The sequence below is a fragment of the Podarcis tiliguerta genome (assembly GCF_965153285.1).
Source record: "Podarcis tiliguerta genome assembly, chromosome: 9".
NCBI lineage: Eukaryota > Metazoa > Chordata > Lepidosauria > Squamata > Lacertidae > Podarcis > Podarcis tiliguerta.
In genome coordinates, this window is record NC_139542.1 from 75,266,983 (window position 1) to 75,282,713 (window position 15,731).

General features: G+C 44.2%; 1 protein-coding gene across 29 annotated transcripts in view; it reads left to right on the forward strand.

Moving 5' to 3' along the window:
• Nucleotides 1-15,731, forward strand: part of HMG20A (high mobility group 20A) — an 848,022-nt gene that overhangs the window by 34,580 nt on the left and 797,711 nt on the right. For 9 of the 29 annotated variants that reach the window (XM_083399109.1, XM_083399119.1, XM_083399117.1 and 6 more), the window contains 6 exons: nucleotides 1,417-1,629; nucleotides 4,327-4,459; nucleotides 6,932-6,963; nucleotides 10,876-10,951; nucleotides 12,009-12,224; nucleotides 13,050-13,193. In XM_083399109.1, coding sequence (XP_083255235.1) covers nucleotides 1,417-1,629; nucleotides 4,327-4,459; nucleotides 6,932-6,963; nucleotides 10,876-10,951; nucleotides 12,009-12,224; nucleotides 13,050-13,186 — 807 coding nt within the window. In that variant the 3' untranslated portion in view covers nucleotides 13,187-13,193. Of the gene's footprint in view, nucleotides 1-1,416; nucleotides 1,630-4,326; nucleotides 4,460-6,931; nucleotides 6,964-10,875; nucleotides 10,952-12,008; nucleotides 12,225-13,049; nucleotides 14,420-15,731 lie in introns of those variants that run through there. The other 20 variants (XR_014501982.1, XR_014501983.1, XR_014501984.1 and 17 more) reach the window with 6 other exon arrangements.

Below are 15,731 nucleotides of genomic sequence, written 5' to 3' on the forward strand. Positions count from 1 at the left end.
CTGGGGAGGGCGGGGTATAAATAAAAAATTATTATTATTGTTATTATTATTATTACTTCCCACAAAGCATTTTTACTCATCTCCTGTAATGTCTTGCCCCATTCTCTTTTTACAGCCAACATGTACTTTACCCCACCCCCCTGCCAACCCCCACTCCAGTTTCTTCCATCCTTCCTTCCTGGTCCTTTTACATTTTCTTCTTCTCTTATTATAAGAGATTTCTTTTTATTTTCTGTTTATTTCTTTAATAATAATAATAACAATAATAATAAATATTAGACTTTTATCTCAGTTTCTAATTACCTTCAACACCTCCTGTGCCCTTTCCCCTCAGAGGCGGGAGACATTCTCCCCCCCACCCCCACTTCTGTATCCTGGCCTCCTCTACTCAGCATGCAAGGAGCTCCTGGGGCGGACGCTTGCCCATCCAAAAGGCTTTGGCACGGCTAGTGGGTGGGGCACAGGGGCCCACCTGAAAGTGGCTCAAGACCCATGGGCACATCCCAGCCTACTGTTTGAGAAATATTGCTGTGGATTCCCAAACAGTTTTAAATTTATTAAAATTGTGGTTGATTTTCTGGCAGCTTTGTCTATCTTTAAAACCTTAGTACATTTTGTACATACTTTGAGTGTGGCTTATCCCCTAACTTTTCATCGGGCCTTTCAAACCATATCAGTCTTGGTTTATTTATTTTGACATTTTTTAGTCTTTAAGGTGCCACAAGTTTTTTTTTTTTTTTTTTTGTTTTGGCTGCAGGAGACCAACATGACTACCATGCAGGAAATTTTTGAAAACATTTTTTGGGTTGTGTGTTTAAATCCACAATAAAATTATCTACAATTCTTAAGAATTTTTGATTTTCTTTTGATTATTTTTTGATGTATTTGATCATGCCTGCTTGGCTGAACCATAATTTGACTGTTGAAAAAGAGTACAGTGGTACCTCAGGTTAAGTACTTAGTTCGTTCTGGAGGTCCGTTTTTAATCTGAAACTGTTCTTAACCTGAAGCACCACTTTAGCTAATGGGGCCTCCCGCTGCCGCCGTGTGATTTCTGTTCTCATCCTGAAGCAAAGTTCTTAACCTGAGGTACTATTTCTGGGTTAGCGGAGTCTGTAACCTGAAGCGAATGTAACCCTAGGTACCACTGTACCAGGGATGTTTACTGAAGCTGTGTGTGAATGATAAAAGCATTTGAGATGCTAATGTAGGTTTAAACCTGGAGCAGGGATCCATGGCCCTCCAGATGCTGCTGGACTCCCAGATTCTAACACCCCTGACCACTGGCTCTGCTGCCTGGGGCTGATGGGTGATGGCAGTCTGACAACATCTCAGAGGCCACCTGTTGTTGTTCTTCCCTCCAGCTTTAAAGGAACTGATGTCTCACACTGAACTTTCCTCTCCCTGTCTTTGTAGCAAAGAACTAAGAGAGGAGGCTGGTCCAAAGGGCGAAAGAGGAAGAAACCCTTAAGGGATAGCAATGCTCCTAAATCTCCCCTAACAGGTTACGTGCGGTTCATGAATGAGCGGAGGGAGCAACTTCGAGCGAAGAGGCCAGAAGTTCCATTCCCAGAAATCACCAGGATGCTGGGCAATGAGTGGAGCAAACTCCCTCCTGAAGAGAAACGGGTACTATTACATTGCTTTCCTTTATTCTGGAATTTGGTGCTTTATTTCAAAGATTTTCCAGGTGTTAACAGAAAGTCTATTCAGGTAACTAAAGAGGGATTCTAGAAACTTACGTGCTTATTTTAGATAGGTAGGGCCTAAATTTTCTCTGCAATGTAACATAGCCCTGTGAGTCTTCAGGAGAGAATCACAAAGTATGTCAGGACAAGAGTTTGCCTTTGCCTGTAATGGGAATGGGGAAATGGCAAGCCGGATTGCTAAGAGGTAGAATTGCTTCATGCTGTACATTCATCAGCACAGCTGGTGTCTTGGAAAAGACAGGATGCATATTGAAAATGGGGGTGCTGTTGACGATTTATCCTTCCACTTAGAAGGGCTCCTAGTGATGCAGAGAAAGCTAAACTCACTAGGGTTTTGGGTAGGAAGATTTGCTTCATTAGTCTATTTTTAATCAAAAGATCCATCCCAGAATGGGGATTGTGAAGAGGGGGCTGATGGTTTGCTTGCTTTCTTATTTCCTTTATATCCCATGGGCCTGGAGTGGCTTACAGCAGTTTTTCTAACAGTGCAGTCCTACACATGCTGCCTACTCGGAAGCAAATGCCACTGAAGAGCAATGGGGTTCTTTCCTGGGTAAGTGGGTGTAGGATTGAAGCATTAGTGATAATAGTTTTGTGCCCAAGGGACTTGCAATCTGCAGAAATGGAAAGGTTTGGGGAATAGGAGGCCGAATAAAGAATGCCATTGTAAGCATATACCACATCATTAATAACCTGTGCACAAAAACATCCAAAAAATGGTGCTTCTTGCATGTGTTCCAAGAGGTGCTGCAGTGTGAGTTACCCAGGAGATAGCCGGATCTTCATTCCCACCATGCCTCATCCTGTTCTCCCCCTTGGTGTTTGCCCGTCTTGGCCACAGCCTGTAAATGCTTAGAATTGACATCAGCTGTGGCCACACATTTTCTCTGCATCAAGCAAGAGAACCTAGGGAACCAGCAGCGGAAAGTGGGGCACCCCAGGCCTGGTTAGGGAGAAGCTGGGATATAGTCTGTCATCACGAGACCTTGCAATGGAATTGCTGGATGGGGGCGAGGAAGCCAGGATGCCACCACCTCAGCTCTGCCTGTGATGCAGGGCGACCTGGACCCTTGAGAATTGCTCCTGTGCCCAGTTGTGGAGGACTTGCAGCAAGGTGGGGAGGGAAATTTTGGCTGCAGTTATGAGCACGCTTATGTTAGGAGTAAGCCCTATTGAAAAGAGTGGAATTTGTTTTTAAGCAAATATGCCTAGGATTTCTCTTTTGGAAGAGGGTAAGTCTGAAGGAGTAAAGAGGAAGAATAGCAAAGAGCTGACTGAGATAAACCCCTGCTCCCTACATAGTTAATATAAGAGCAGCCGTGCTGGAGCAGACCAAAGCCACAATTCTGCTTCAGTGGCCACCCACATGCCCATGGAAAGCTCACAAGCATGGCATTTATTTCATAGGATCACAAATTGAAGAGTTAAAAGGGACCCTGGGGTTCATTTAGTCCAACCCCCAGCTATGCAGAAATTTATTTTGTTTCATAAAATTTATACACCACCCAATTATTAAAAACAACCTTAGAGTGGTTTACATGTCTGGAAGAGCCACCTGTCGTCATTCCCCAGCAACCAGTACTCTTAGGCATCCTGCCTCTGATTCTGAAGATAGTGGTAGCCATGGTAATTAGCCACTGATTGCTTATTCAAAATGGGGGTATCCTGTAGGCTTACATAAAAGCATTACGATATTGGCGTATGTGCATGAGGGTTACTCCAGGGCCTCCAGCACCAGAATCTCTTGTATTGCATCTTGTATACAGATATGTGCAGTCACTCTGGCCCTCCACAATTATTTGCCTCTCTAGAATAAGTAAAACTGCCCATACTCTTCTCATTCACCACCAGTTTCTAGATAAGGCTATAAAGTAGAATAAGAGGAGAGGCCTGGAGCAAATTTAAAAACGAATGGAAAAGGAGGGAAGAGAAGCCTTTATGGAAAAGGGCACAATCGTCTCCATGCTAGCTTGTGTCTACTGTTTAAGTTCTTTACACATTGACAGCTCCCTTTGAAGTCTTCTGCAACCAAGCTCCGTTCATTAAGCAAATGTGACAGAATGCTCCAGGCAACATTTGATATGATTTCTTTAGAACTATATTCAAGCTCATCACTGTTATGAAAGCTAAAACTCTGGATTTGATTCATCCCATACAGATACAAGGGTGATGTGATTTGTGCATGTGAAGTTAAACTTGAGATGCAATCTCTTTGTCTTTTCCATTTATAGCCCACCCCATTGCAAGGGTTCAAGGCAGGGACCCATTACAGTATAGGTGTACTCACATTGGTTTGTCTTGGCTTAACTCTGGCAACTCTGGTGAGTGCCACTTCAGATTGGATGGTTTTATGTATTCAGAAAAGCATAAAGTGGACATATCCAGAGAATGGATGTTACACAGATGAGGAGTAAGCCACAGAGATGCCTTTCTGTGTATCCTTGACTTTGGCATACAGAAGAAGGAAGCCTCAGCTGACCTTAACCTTTGACATTCAGTTTCTCCATTTACACTTGTCCGTTCTGCTTATTCAAAGACTGCAGCAGAAGTTGACCTGCCTGGTTGACTTGCTTGGTGCACTGAAGCAGAGGACGAATGATCTCTTCTCTTATTGCAGCGCTACCTTGATGAAGCAGATAGGGATAAGGAACGTTACATGCGGGAGCTGGAGCAGTACCAGAAGACGGAGGCGTACAAAGTTTTCAGCAGGAAAGCACAGGACAGGCAGAAAGGCAAATCGCATCGACAAGGTACTGAACTATGGCATAGGAGTCCTTAAAAGTAACTCCTAGAACTGTTGACTAGTCTGTCTATTTTGTTCTCATTTAACAGGTATTGAATAATGGTTTGCAGCAGGTCACGGCCACTCCATTTAACTTGTTCTCCCTTCCTTGCTTTGAGCACAGGATGTACCTGCAATGTGGATGAATGTATTACTGTATTGGTCCAAATATAAGCTGCACTTTTTTTCCAAACTCCGACCATGAAAAATTAAAGTGCGGCTTGTGTTCGCGACCTTACGATATCACTGCTGAAACAGCTGCCCCGGAGGGCCGTCGGGGGGGGGGGGGACAAGGGCGCCCATCCTGACCATGGCTCCCAAGCCTCCCCTGAACTGCTGGGACAAAGGTGGGGAGGCCTCCGGCAAAGCGGGCGCGGCTCCCTATCCCCAGAGAGCAGCCTGGGAGCGTGGCGCAACAGTGCGACGCCCACCCGCCGCTCCCAAACTTGCCCCCAAGCACAGGTCAGTTGCAGACCATGGGACTTGCCCTGAAGCCAACACAAGTATTTTAAGCACAACATTTTTTCATGTTTTGAAGGCACAGATATCTCTGTTGTTCACTGTGAATGTAGCCCTAATGTTATGGCCTGACCATAGTTTGCGAAGCAGTGATGGGTGACCCCCACCTCCTCAATCAGGGTTGGATCAGAAATAAGCCATGCTATTCCCCATCCCGTCTGTAAAAGTGAAAAATAACTTGGCTTGTTTTTGAGCCAGTCTGAATTTGGACTGGAGGCCAGCAGCAGCCCTAAACTCCAAGCTTCCCTCCCTTATCTCCCCATAAGCCTCCTTGCCTGCCCCCTGTTCCTCCAAATACCCTTCCTTCCTTCCTCCCTCCCTCCCACCCACCCGCTAAACCCCTTTTTCCTGCCCCATATTCCTGGCTGCTGCTGACACTCTTAATTGGGGGGCGAAGGAACAGGAACAGGGAAGCACCACCTCCTTCTGGTGCCACATCCAAGAAGCCCACAGGGAAACTATTGAAATTCCCCTTGGGAGAAACTGCATTTCCCAGGATTGACTTAGGGACACATTTGCAGTGGTACCTCGGGTTAAGAACTTAATTCGTTCTGGAGGTCCGTTCTTAACCTGAAACTGTTCTTAACCTGAAGCACCACTTTAGGTAATGGCGCCTCCCGATGCCACCGCGCCGCCGCCTCACGATTTCTGTTCTCATCCTGAAGCAAAGTTCTTAACTTGAGGTACTATTTCTGGGTTAGCGGAGTCTGTAACCTGAAGCGTCTGTAACCCGAGGTACCACTGTATTTGGGTATTCTCTCTCCCCCCCCCCCCCCAATTTTAAAGGTGCCGCTTGTATTCGGGTACGGCTTATATTCGGGCCAATATGGTACTTATCTATAACGAAGAGTCTTGTGCAACAGATTAACATGGGCACCACTTTGGAAATCATTTTATACGTCATTTGTACCCTCTTTCTCCCCGCCATCTCCCAAACCAACTTCTCATGCCCTGTATGTCTTGCTAGCAGCAGGTATGCAGGGGGAGACTGGAATTCCTTAAACATTGCACAGGTACTCCAACTCCCTTTTAAAAGCAAGGGAGGAAAGAGTTTCCCTGACCTGTAGCAGGTAGAATAAATATAAACAGATGAACTCCTATAGCGGGGTAGGCAACCTAAGGCCTGGGGGCCGGATGCGATCCAATCGCCTTCCCACTCCGGCCCGTGGACAGTCCGGGAATCGGCGTGTTTTTACATGAGTAGAATGGGTGCTTTTATTTAAAATGCATCTCTGGCTTATTTGTGGGGCATAGGAATTCATTCATTTTTAATTTTTTTCAAAATATAGTCCGGCCCACCACATGGTCTGAGGGATGGTGGACTGGCCCACGGGTGAAAAAGATTGCTGACCCCTGTCCTATAGACTAATTTTACTCTGAAGGTGATAGACAGCTCCAAATCGACAAAAACTCAGGTGTAGCCACTCTGCTCCTCTTAAAGAGAGTCACTTAAAGACTGGTTGCTTCTGGAATCTTTTGTTGGCCCTGACATTGGATGTCCCAGTTCCCAGGATATAGAGGCACAAATGTATGTTTGAATGCATTGCCTCCTCAGGGGCCTGGACAATATATAGACCTGTTGTTGTTGTTTTATTATTAGTATTAGCAATAGTATTAGTGTTAGTGTTACTATTACTACTATTACTGTTTATTACCTGCTCTCTTCACCCCAAGGTCCCAGGGTGGGCTTCACAATATTTAAACACAATTTTTAAAACAGTGTAAAACAAAACTTTGTCTCTGCCTATCACAGCAATGGTCATTTTTTAAAAAGTTACAAATAACATGGAATAACCATTCTCATAGGGATGTATTCTGTAACTAGGAAAGGAATTACGGGATGTGACTCAAAGTTACTCAAGAAATTGTTTCCCTCTTTCAAAATTCATTTTGCTTCTCTTTTTGTTTTGTTTTTTTCCAGAAGGAGCACGACAGGCTGCCCATGACCATGAGGTAAATTTGCTCATACAGCCAAGCCTGACTTTTAAATAATACAGTAGTTTAAGTCTGGCCAGGGGAGGGGTGGGGGAGAAGTGGGGGGTGACATGATCCAAGTGTGAATTGTGTGATGCTGATCAAGGAACAAAGGGAAATAAAACCATGATCTCGGCATACGTGATTTCTTTGTTTCTTTGGCTTTAAATGGAGCTCCATTTAGTACTTTTTCTGGAGTTCTGTTCTTATCACAGTACTCTCACCAACAAGCTAGGTAGACTGTTTTCTATCCCAAGGTCCTCCTGTATGCAGTCTCCCCAAGCCAACTTGCTCCATTTCATTGGCCTATGGAAGTAAAGCTCTCAACCAATTTCAGCAGCCTGAGTTCACTTCTAGCGGAGATGTTAATAAGGTGTAGCTTTTTCATGCATACATAAAATAAAATAAAAAATCCTGTTCCTATTGATCTTAATGGTATTGTCCCAGGCAAGCACTTGGATTGTTTAGGGCAGGCTGACAATTTTCAGTCACATATTTTGTAATGGGTAGGCAGGTGGCTTGAAAGAGCACTGATGTTGATTTAAAAATTGTTATCTGACTGGGAGTAATAAAAAATCGGAAATGATAATGAAAATTTCAAGATAGGCTTTGCTGACATTTTCTGTGTTTGTTACTCCTCCCTGCCCACTCCACCCCACCTCCCAATTATTTCTCTGCTAGTGTCATCAGGTTTGGGATAATTTGTGGAACCTGAACACTGGGGCGTATTCTAGCAGTTCAGAGAATTATTTTCCATACTGACACTTGGTACAAATGTCCCTCTGTCTCATTTTAAGGATAATGAAAGAAGCATTGGTTTTGTGTTTCTCTTCTAATTTATGATAAATGACACTAAGCCTGAACAAATTAGTCCTTTGCAATGAAGTGGTAATCAAATCCGTATGATTTTAATCCCAGGAGTGAGCCTTAGAGTGGTTTAAGTACATAGGAGCCCCCAAGAGGATCCTTTACATGCTGGGGTAATGCACTTGATAGGGGAAGAGTGCTGATGGTTTTCATTACCACTCTTCCGTTAAGCAGAATTTTTCTGCCTTTTAGAGACTGAGCAATTTTGCTTAATTGCTTAAATGCTTGGGGGTTGGGAGATTGTACTTAGAGAATCTCCACCCTGGGGACAGCAATTATAATGCCCAGAGTGTCTTCTTCCATCTGAAGGAGGAGTTATTTGTGATTCATTCCCAAGGTTTAGTGCCAGATTTCCTTGGGAGTTCCTCAGGACTGACTTTCATCATATTTCTCCTTTAGGCTAATACTCATTTTGCATCCTCCTTCTTAATGTCATTTCTGCAGCATGTTGAGAGGCTGATGCTATTTTATTATGGTGTTTTGTTTTTTTACTATCAGTCTGTTTGAATTATTTATATGGAGATGATTATATACAGTGATGTGTTGTTGACATGTTGATATATTTGGTTGCTTTTGTCATGCTATACTATGAATTGCTTTGAGCGTAATATATCCAGAAAAGCAGTATACAAAGGCTGCAGTCAGATGTCACAATAAACAGTGGGAATGAGGATAGGTGAGTCTAGGGCTCACAACCACCACCCACTTCCCTCTTCTATTGCAGCATGACTTTTGATGACAGTTTCAGATAACCATAGCTTAGTATTACATTGAAACCATAAACTATGGTTTATCCTGACAGTAGCTTATTAACTCAGTTTGAAATGGAGTTGTTTCACACTATAGATAAGGTTAGTTGCGGTTTGTTGGATTTGTTGGATTTGGCCGACACAGCAAGTTGTGGTTAAGCCGGGAGGCAGGGATACTTGTGGTTCCCAGTATATTGTTGGACTTGCAGCTGCCCATCAATCCCAGCCATCATGGTCAATGGTCAGCGTTGGTGGGAGTTATAGTCCTGCCACATCTGAAGGGCTTCAGTTTGCTGTGATGAATCTAGCGCAGTCGAAACGACTGTGACTTAGTGGCCCCTCCCAAAGGGTTGTCCTTTCCCCTGCTCCAGTATTGAATCCAAGTGGGGAAAAGAGGCTGTAAAATTGTGGTTGGGACCTTCCCGGTTTGAGGGGAGATGCTGTCCCCTGCGCACTCAGTGAGGGTTTCCCAAAGTATCCTCTTGAATGCTGATGAGCATATGTAACTGCCTTGTGCAGTTGTTATGTACACACAAGGATTTTTTGATTATTATTTTTTAAGAGCTTCTTGCTGCTAGAAATGTCTGGATTTGGCAGATGGTGGGAGTGATACCAGAAACATTTTTGACATCCTGTTGCTTCCTCCTCGTTTCCTTTTCTCCTTCCTCCCCCTCATATGTCTGCCTGTGTCTGCATTCCCAACGGCCTTTACACTACATAAGGAGTGCCAGCTTTCTTTATTAGAAGATACAGCAGCTGTCTTGGAGTTTGCTCAGGCAAACACACAAAGAGTTTTCTGAAGTTCCACCGAGCCGTTGTCTATCTTGGCTGTCTGCCAAATGGCTCTCCGTTAACTCTGCCAAGCCCCCTTTTATGAGGCATACACTGATGTGAAGTACTGAGCTTTAACTGCCAGAATTCCCTTGTAGGCTCTTAACCACTTAGCTTTCTTGCTTGGCCCCAAATCATGTTTGACACATCATTTAAAGCCTAAGGTGTTCAAAAACAAAAGGCCACGGTGTTGGTGAAAACAGGAGAGCGGCATTTTCTACTTTTCTACTAGGGCAAGGTCACGATCTAGTTAACCACATCCCCCAGCCTCTGCAAAAAGCAGAGCTAATAGCGGCTCCAATAGACAGTTTGGTTTGGGAAGAAATGTGGCAGGTGTAAAATGTAAACTCTGCTCCAATCAGATGGGAAGCCCTAGGCCTTGGTGCTGTAGATTTAGCTGGGAGGAAAGCGCATTAAGAGATTTGATCACTGTTCTGCTACATTATGGTTGCTTTGGCTTCTAGGCTCCCATTTTTTTGTTGCTTGCCAGTGATGAACTGACACAGAGGATGTTACCATGAGTAAATACAAGAGCTTTCCTTGGAAGAAGGGCCTCTGATGCAGAGGATTGCCTCACTCCCCTTCCTGGCTTGCATTCTTCTCACACATGCACATACCCAGATTGCTTCTAGACTCAGCTGGAACAATAAAGCCACCTTAATAGCTCTTGCCAGCATATAATTCTAAGCAACACTTTGGAGCCAACATTTTGCTTTGCTCTTCACCTGCCAGAGATGTGGCGCCGTTGAACTGAGCCTATGGGTTACAGTGGCATAAGGAAATCTGGCTGAGTCTCATCCTTAAGTAACTTTCATCAAGTGAACATGGGAAATGTGAAGTGGGAAGTGGGTCAAGAGTGAGCGCTGTGCCATCCTAAGTTCTGTATCATTTGCATGCCCCCATTAATATCCATAACTGAAAATGGTCTCTTTAGTGCTTCCTTTGGTGGAGATGAGTGTTTCACAAATGTGCAGCACAATCCTTAGCATGTTCACTTTGAAGCATCCCCATTTTGTGAAATGGGACTTATTCCTGGGTAACACAGCTTCAACTTTTCAGCTGAGTGTTAACCTCTGAGGCCCTTAATAGACAAAATGAAGAAACCACTGCAAAAATGCACATGGCCTTCATTTAATGTCAGCTGCTAAAAAGCCATTCCTTGTTCCTCTAGGGAAGCTTTAAGGTTTTTGAAGCTCCATGCAATAGCCAATTTCACTAGAAAATTCACTTGAATCCGTGTTTTTTTCTGTTCCTTAAGACTGCACCCTGAGGCATTGTCTCTTATTAGAGATCTTAGTATCTCATCCTATCTTGAGAATGTCCTAAAACTTGTTAAGGGAGAGGTGCTTATTGAAATCCTCACGTGCTATTACCGTCAGCATATCTGTCTGTTGTTATGCTGAGAAATCATCAAGATGTGTGTACCATTCTTGTCTGTATGCAGAAGGAAGCTGATACAAAGGAGAGGTCCGTTTTTGATATTCCAATCTTCACGGAGGAGTTCCTAAACCACAGTAAAGGTGAGCAGAATGCAAGACATGTGTCCTGATTCCACCCACCCAATAACTGGCAGAGTTGAGCAAAGGGTATTTTACACATTGCTCTGTGCAGTGTTTTGTTCTGTGACAACATTATGCGCATCTACTCAAGTAAGTCCCCTTGAGTTTATTGGGGCTTTCTCCCATGTTAGGTGCATATAGAATTTCAGCCTTAGTCACTTTGAGGCGGGACTGTTGTGGGACAAAGAGGAGGGATAGAAGTATTTTAATTAAAGAAGCAAATTTTCATGAAGTCTAAAATTGGTTAGTTACCATTCAGCTTCAAGACTGAAAAAAACATAACTTCTTTTATACTAACGCTCTCTTGGGCTCAAGGTGTAGAGTTTGTTCTGATTTTTTGTATGTCCCAGTCCTGTTCAAAAAGAGATCACCCCTTTGTTGTTCCCCTATTAGACTTACTGGCTCTTTTACCAGATCAGCCAGTCTTCGGAGCCCCTTTCACCCCCTTCTCCTCCTCCATGAAAGCAGCTGTGAACTCCTGGTGCTAACCAAAATCTGCAGCGAGAGAGTTTCCCCTTGGATTTTGCAGCCATGCCTGGCTTGGAATGTCATTCCATTTGATGCAGTGGCAGCAGACACTTGTACTAGCAAGATCTGGAGATATTCCCTGGGCAGCCTATCCTTTTAGTTATATCAAGGTGAAAATAATTTTCAGAGAATGGGAAGAATTTTATTAATCAAGCAGATGATAGGGGCTTTTCTTCTGAAATTCAGTGGCAAAGAGGATTTGAGTTATCTGTGCTCTTTGTCAAAAGAGGTCTCTAAAGTACCTTGGCATATGCCTGTTGGAACAGTGGCTGTGGCTGACTTACTTCGCCATCAAATACGTTCCAGGTCTTGATTTTCTCCCCCTTTCCCTTGCTCCCTTCAGTTTAATCCTTATATACCTGCTTGTTGTTGATTTCGCTTCCCTTATTGGATATTACCAAATATTCTCCATAGCCAACTGTTGGACAGAAGGGCTTGCTTATGATCTCCCCTCCCCTTGTCATCTGTTTCTCCGGTGGGGGGTTGACAGCACGGGAAGCCGAGCTGCGCCAGCTGCGCAAGTCCAACATGGAGTTTGAGGAGAGGAATGCTGCCCTGCAGAAGCACGTGGAGAGCATGCGCACAGCGGTGGAGAAGCTGGAGGTGGATGTGGTGCAGGAGCGCAGCCGCAACACAGTCCTGCAACAGCACCTGGAGACCTTGCGGCAGGCCCTCAGCAGCAGCTTTGCTGGAGTCCCTCTGCCAGGTGAAAACCCTTTCCAGAGCTGCTCATTTCGGGCGGGGAGTTTGTAGCCCTTGGTTTGCTTCAGGGATTGCATGCTATATGTCCGGCTAGGGTGCTTTCGGATGTTCTAAATGTGGAGAGCTGCCCCTGCTCTCGTGTGTATGGTGTGAGCATGTGTGTGAGAGAGAAAGTTTGAATTTTGAATTAGTTGTGCCATTCTGTTGCCTATGAGTACTTCAGAAGAGAGGCCTTCACTCCATGCCAGCTGAATGGAGGTGCCTGTTGGTCCTTGAAGGCCTGTCAACAGTCATGCAGCACAGCAGGGGCTGTTGCCTTCATTCAGGCTGGGGGCTGCATATAAAAGGGGGATTTGCCAAAGCACAAAAAGTGAGACATGACCTTTTTCCTTTTTTATTTTTAAGGACAAATTTGGGGAGGCCTCAGAGACCCACAAAAACCTTTTGGCACCCCAAATATCACATCAAGGGAGCCATGGGAGCAGTCAGTGATCATTTTAAAACTATTTTTTTTTAAACGAAAACATCTGAGAAGTGACAGGTGGGAGGCACAGAAATCTCTTGTGAGCTCCTGATTTGACTTGTTGGCCACGGGTTAGTCCCTCCCGTGATACAGTGTGGTGAAGCAGTCCCTTTTGTCCTACTGTTGGCCAAATGCTGTATCCATGCAAGCAAACCACCTTCATCCCATATGCCTTGCACTGACGGAGCATTTGAGAATTCAAGTCCCGCCTGCAATTTGGCATAAGAGTGAAGCGTCAGTGCCTGCTGTAGCTACTGCAGTTAACACGCTGTTTTCTTTTTCCCTTTTCTCATCTACACCTTGCAGGAAGTGGAGAGATCCCCACAATGGACACCATTGATTCATACATGAATCGGCTGCACAACATCATCCTGTCAAACCCGCAGGATAATGAGAATCTTATAGCCACTGTCCGAGAAGTTGTAAACCGCCTCGAACGCTAGTGCCTGGGTGAGCCACTGCCTTGCCAGGACTCTTTGCTCTTCCTAAGACTGAAGTGAAACGCCGCTGGCTTCTGAAATGGCTGGCTTCCAAGTTAGATTTCAGATCCTATAGACTTTGATGTCAGCATTCTGTATTTGGTGAAATCCAAGTCCAATAGTATTTAGCTGTCCAGCACAAATGCCACATTCACCACAATCACTGTTTCTGATATTCTGATATCTTACATTTTTCACAGTTACACTTCCATATACAAGGGCATATTTAATAGGGTTGCTAAAGAGACAAATCAAGTCTCCCCACCATGGTATATTTCCTGTTAGCAGTGTTTATCAGCTCTTGTATGCAGCTGTACTTGTAAGAAAAGAAGCAGAAGCACTAGCCTGACCTTTTTGTTTTAAACCTGCAAGGCTAAGTTCCTGAGCCATTATTCTGAATTGCCAGCATGAAACCAAATGGCATTTTGATTCAGTGGATTCTGAGCGGAGGTCCATCTGTGCCATGGGAAGCCAGAGGTCCTCAACCTTTCTGGTCCTGACCTTTTGTGATAATTGCCTAGTGCAGTTAATTGCGTGATTCCCGTTTCAGCTTAGCTTAAGTAAAAAGGCCATTGCCCTTCCCTCAAGCAGCCAGATGGAACAGACGAGCATTCCAAGTCATGTCTGCTCCCTGCAGGATTTAGAAGCAGCACTTTTGCCGCTGTTTTATGAAAGGGAACAGCTTGCGGACACAAGTCTGGGATTTTTCTGCGGCTCATCAGCCTTCTTGTTTTAACAGGGCATTTTCTGTTAGGATGCCTGTAAGCTGGAAAGGAGAGGCTTGGGGAATCGACAGGTGGGAGGCTGTTTGTCTGCGACAGAATGTGGCAGTCAGTGAAGGGGTCTCCCTTTAGGCAGATATTGGAAGCGCACCTCAGGCCCAGAGCCAGATGCTTCCCATTCAACACACCTTGCAGCAGAGCCTGACTCGAAGCTTCAGATGTTAAGACCGTTAGCTGTATGCGGTTGTCTCTGCTGTTGTGAGTGACCCCAGGAGAGTTATCAACATTATTTGTGGCATCAAAATGGAAATGTGTTCTGCTTCTGGAAAAAATTGCATTCAAATTTGAATCACTTGAAGCAACAGCCACAAATAAACAGCCACCACGCTTCTCCTCTTTCCTCACTGTTCTGGTTAAGAAGGCATGTTCTCGTGTTCTCACTCCCTACAAACAACATAGATAAGGCAATTAAAATGTTAATTTCAGACTGAGTTAGTTATACAAATATGAACACTTAACTGCTGTTGAGGTTCCAAGCACGGTTTGTAATTAGACATTCACTTGGCAAAATATTCATCAAACACGAGGAGGCTGTGAAGGCAAAGGATAGGAACTGTCAGGGTGGGGCCACCACTGAAAAGCAATAAGTCCACGTAGCTTTTAATGCTCTTGCTGTGTGTCAGGTTGCATTAACTAGAAAAACTTTCCCCCTGTCAAATGTAGTTTTGACACAGCTTTTAACCTGTGGGTAAGAAAAATGCAGAAATGCTGGGAACAAAATCAGTTATCACCTAATGATTCCTGGTGTATGAGATCAGAGACCATTGCCAAAACTTTGACATCTCTGGCAAAAGATGCTCCACCCGTTTTTGTTAGGCTAACTGAAAACACACTAACTTTTAGATGGGAAAGGCTGTTAAGGAGCTTATAGATCGCCTGAAAGTAACGGGGTCCTTGTTTCGCATCTCAGTGGGTGGGACCTGGTCGCTTGGATACTGTTTCACTCCTGCTTTCCCTTACAGCACTCACCTCAAACTGTCACCCTAATGTTTTGATTCATATTATAAACACCAGAAATCGTTTTAAGTTTAACAGAACTGATCTTAATGTCTCTTCAAAATGTGTATATTCTACAGAGGTACAAAAAATTAATTCACTACCGGGGCCAGTAACGTTGGATTTCTTTTATACACACTTCCATTTTAAGTTACATCATGTCTGTGCAGTTGAAACTTTTGCTTTTTGCTTCTTCTTGCTTCTTTTGATGATGGGAGCTGCATATTGACAATTTTATCTATGGTGTTGTGTTTTCAAAATTTAAATGTGTGTTTTATCACATCTGCATCTGTAGAGTTTTGGGGTGGGTACTTACCCTAAGCTGTTTCAGCCAACACTTCACAAGTGTGTTTAAATAGAAGTTCTACATCTTCAAGGATGGTTTAACAGGATGTTGTGACTTTGAATAAACCTCTTCCATACAGTTTTCGTATCCAACTTGTCTTGAGTTGATGATGGCAGGGCAATTGGGCCTGGCAACCATGCTGGGCATTCCCATTGAAATCCTTTTCTCTTGGGCACAGCCCCAGTATGCAAATTCCTGATCAAGTTGTCGCTGGGGCGAAAGACTGAGTATGAGAGTGGCTAATTACAGCAATGCGGCTCATGCCCATTTGGAACTTCCACTGTGTTTCATGAAAGTCCTCCCTTTTAATCTCAGGTGTTTGGGATTGTCACTGAAAATACAATCCAGGACTGAATCCACCATTTCCAGAGACAAGTCCTAGTGT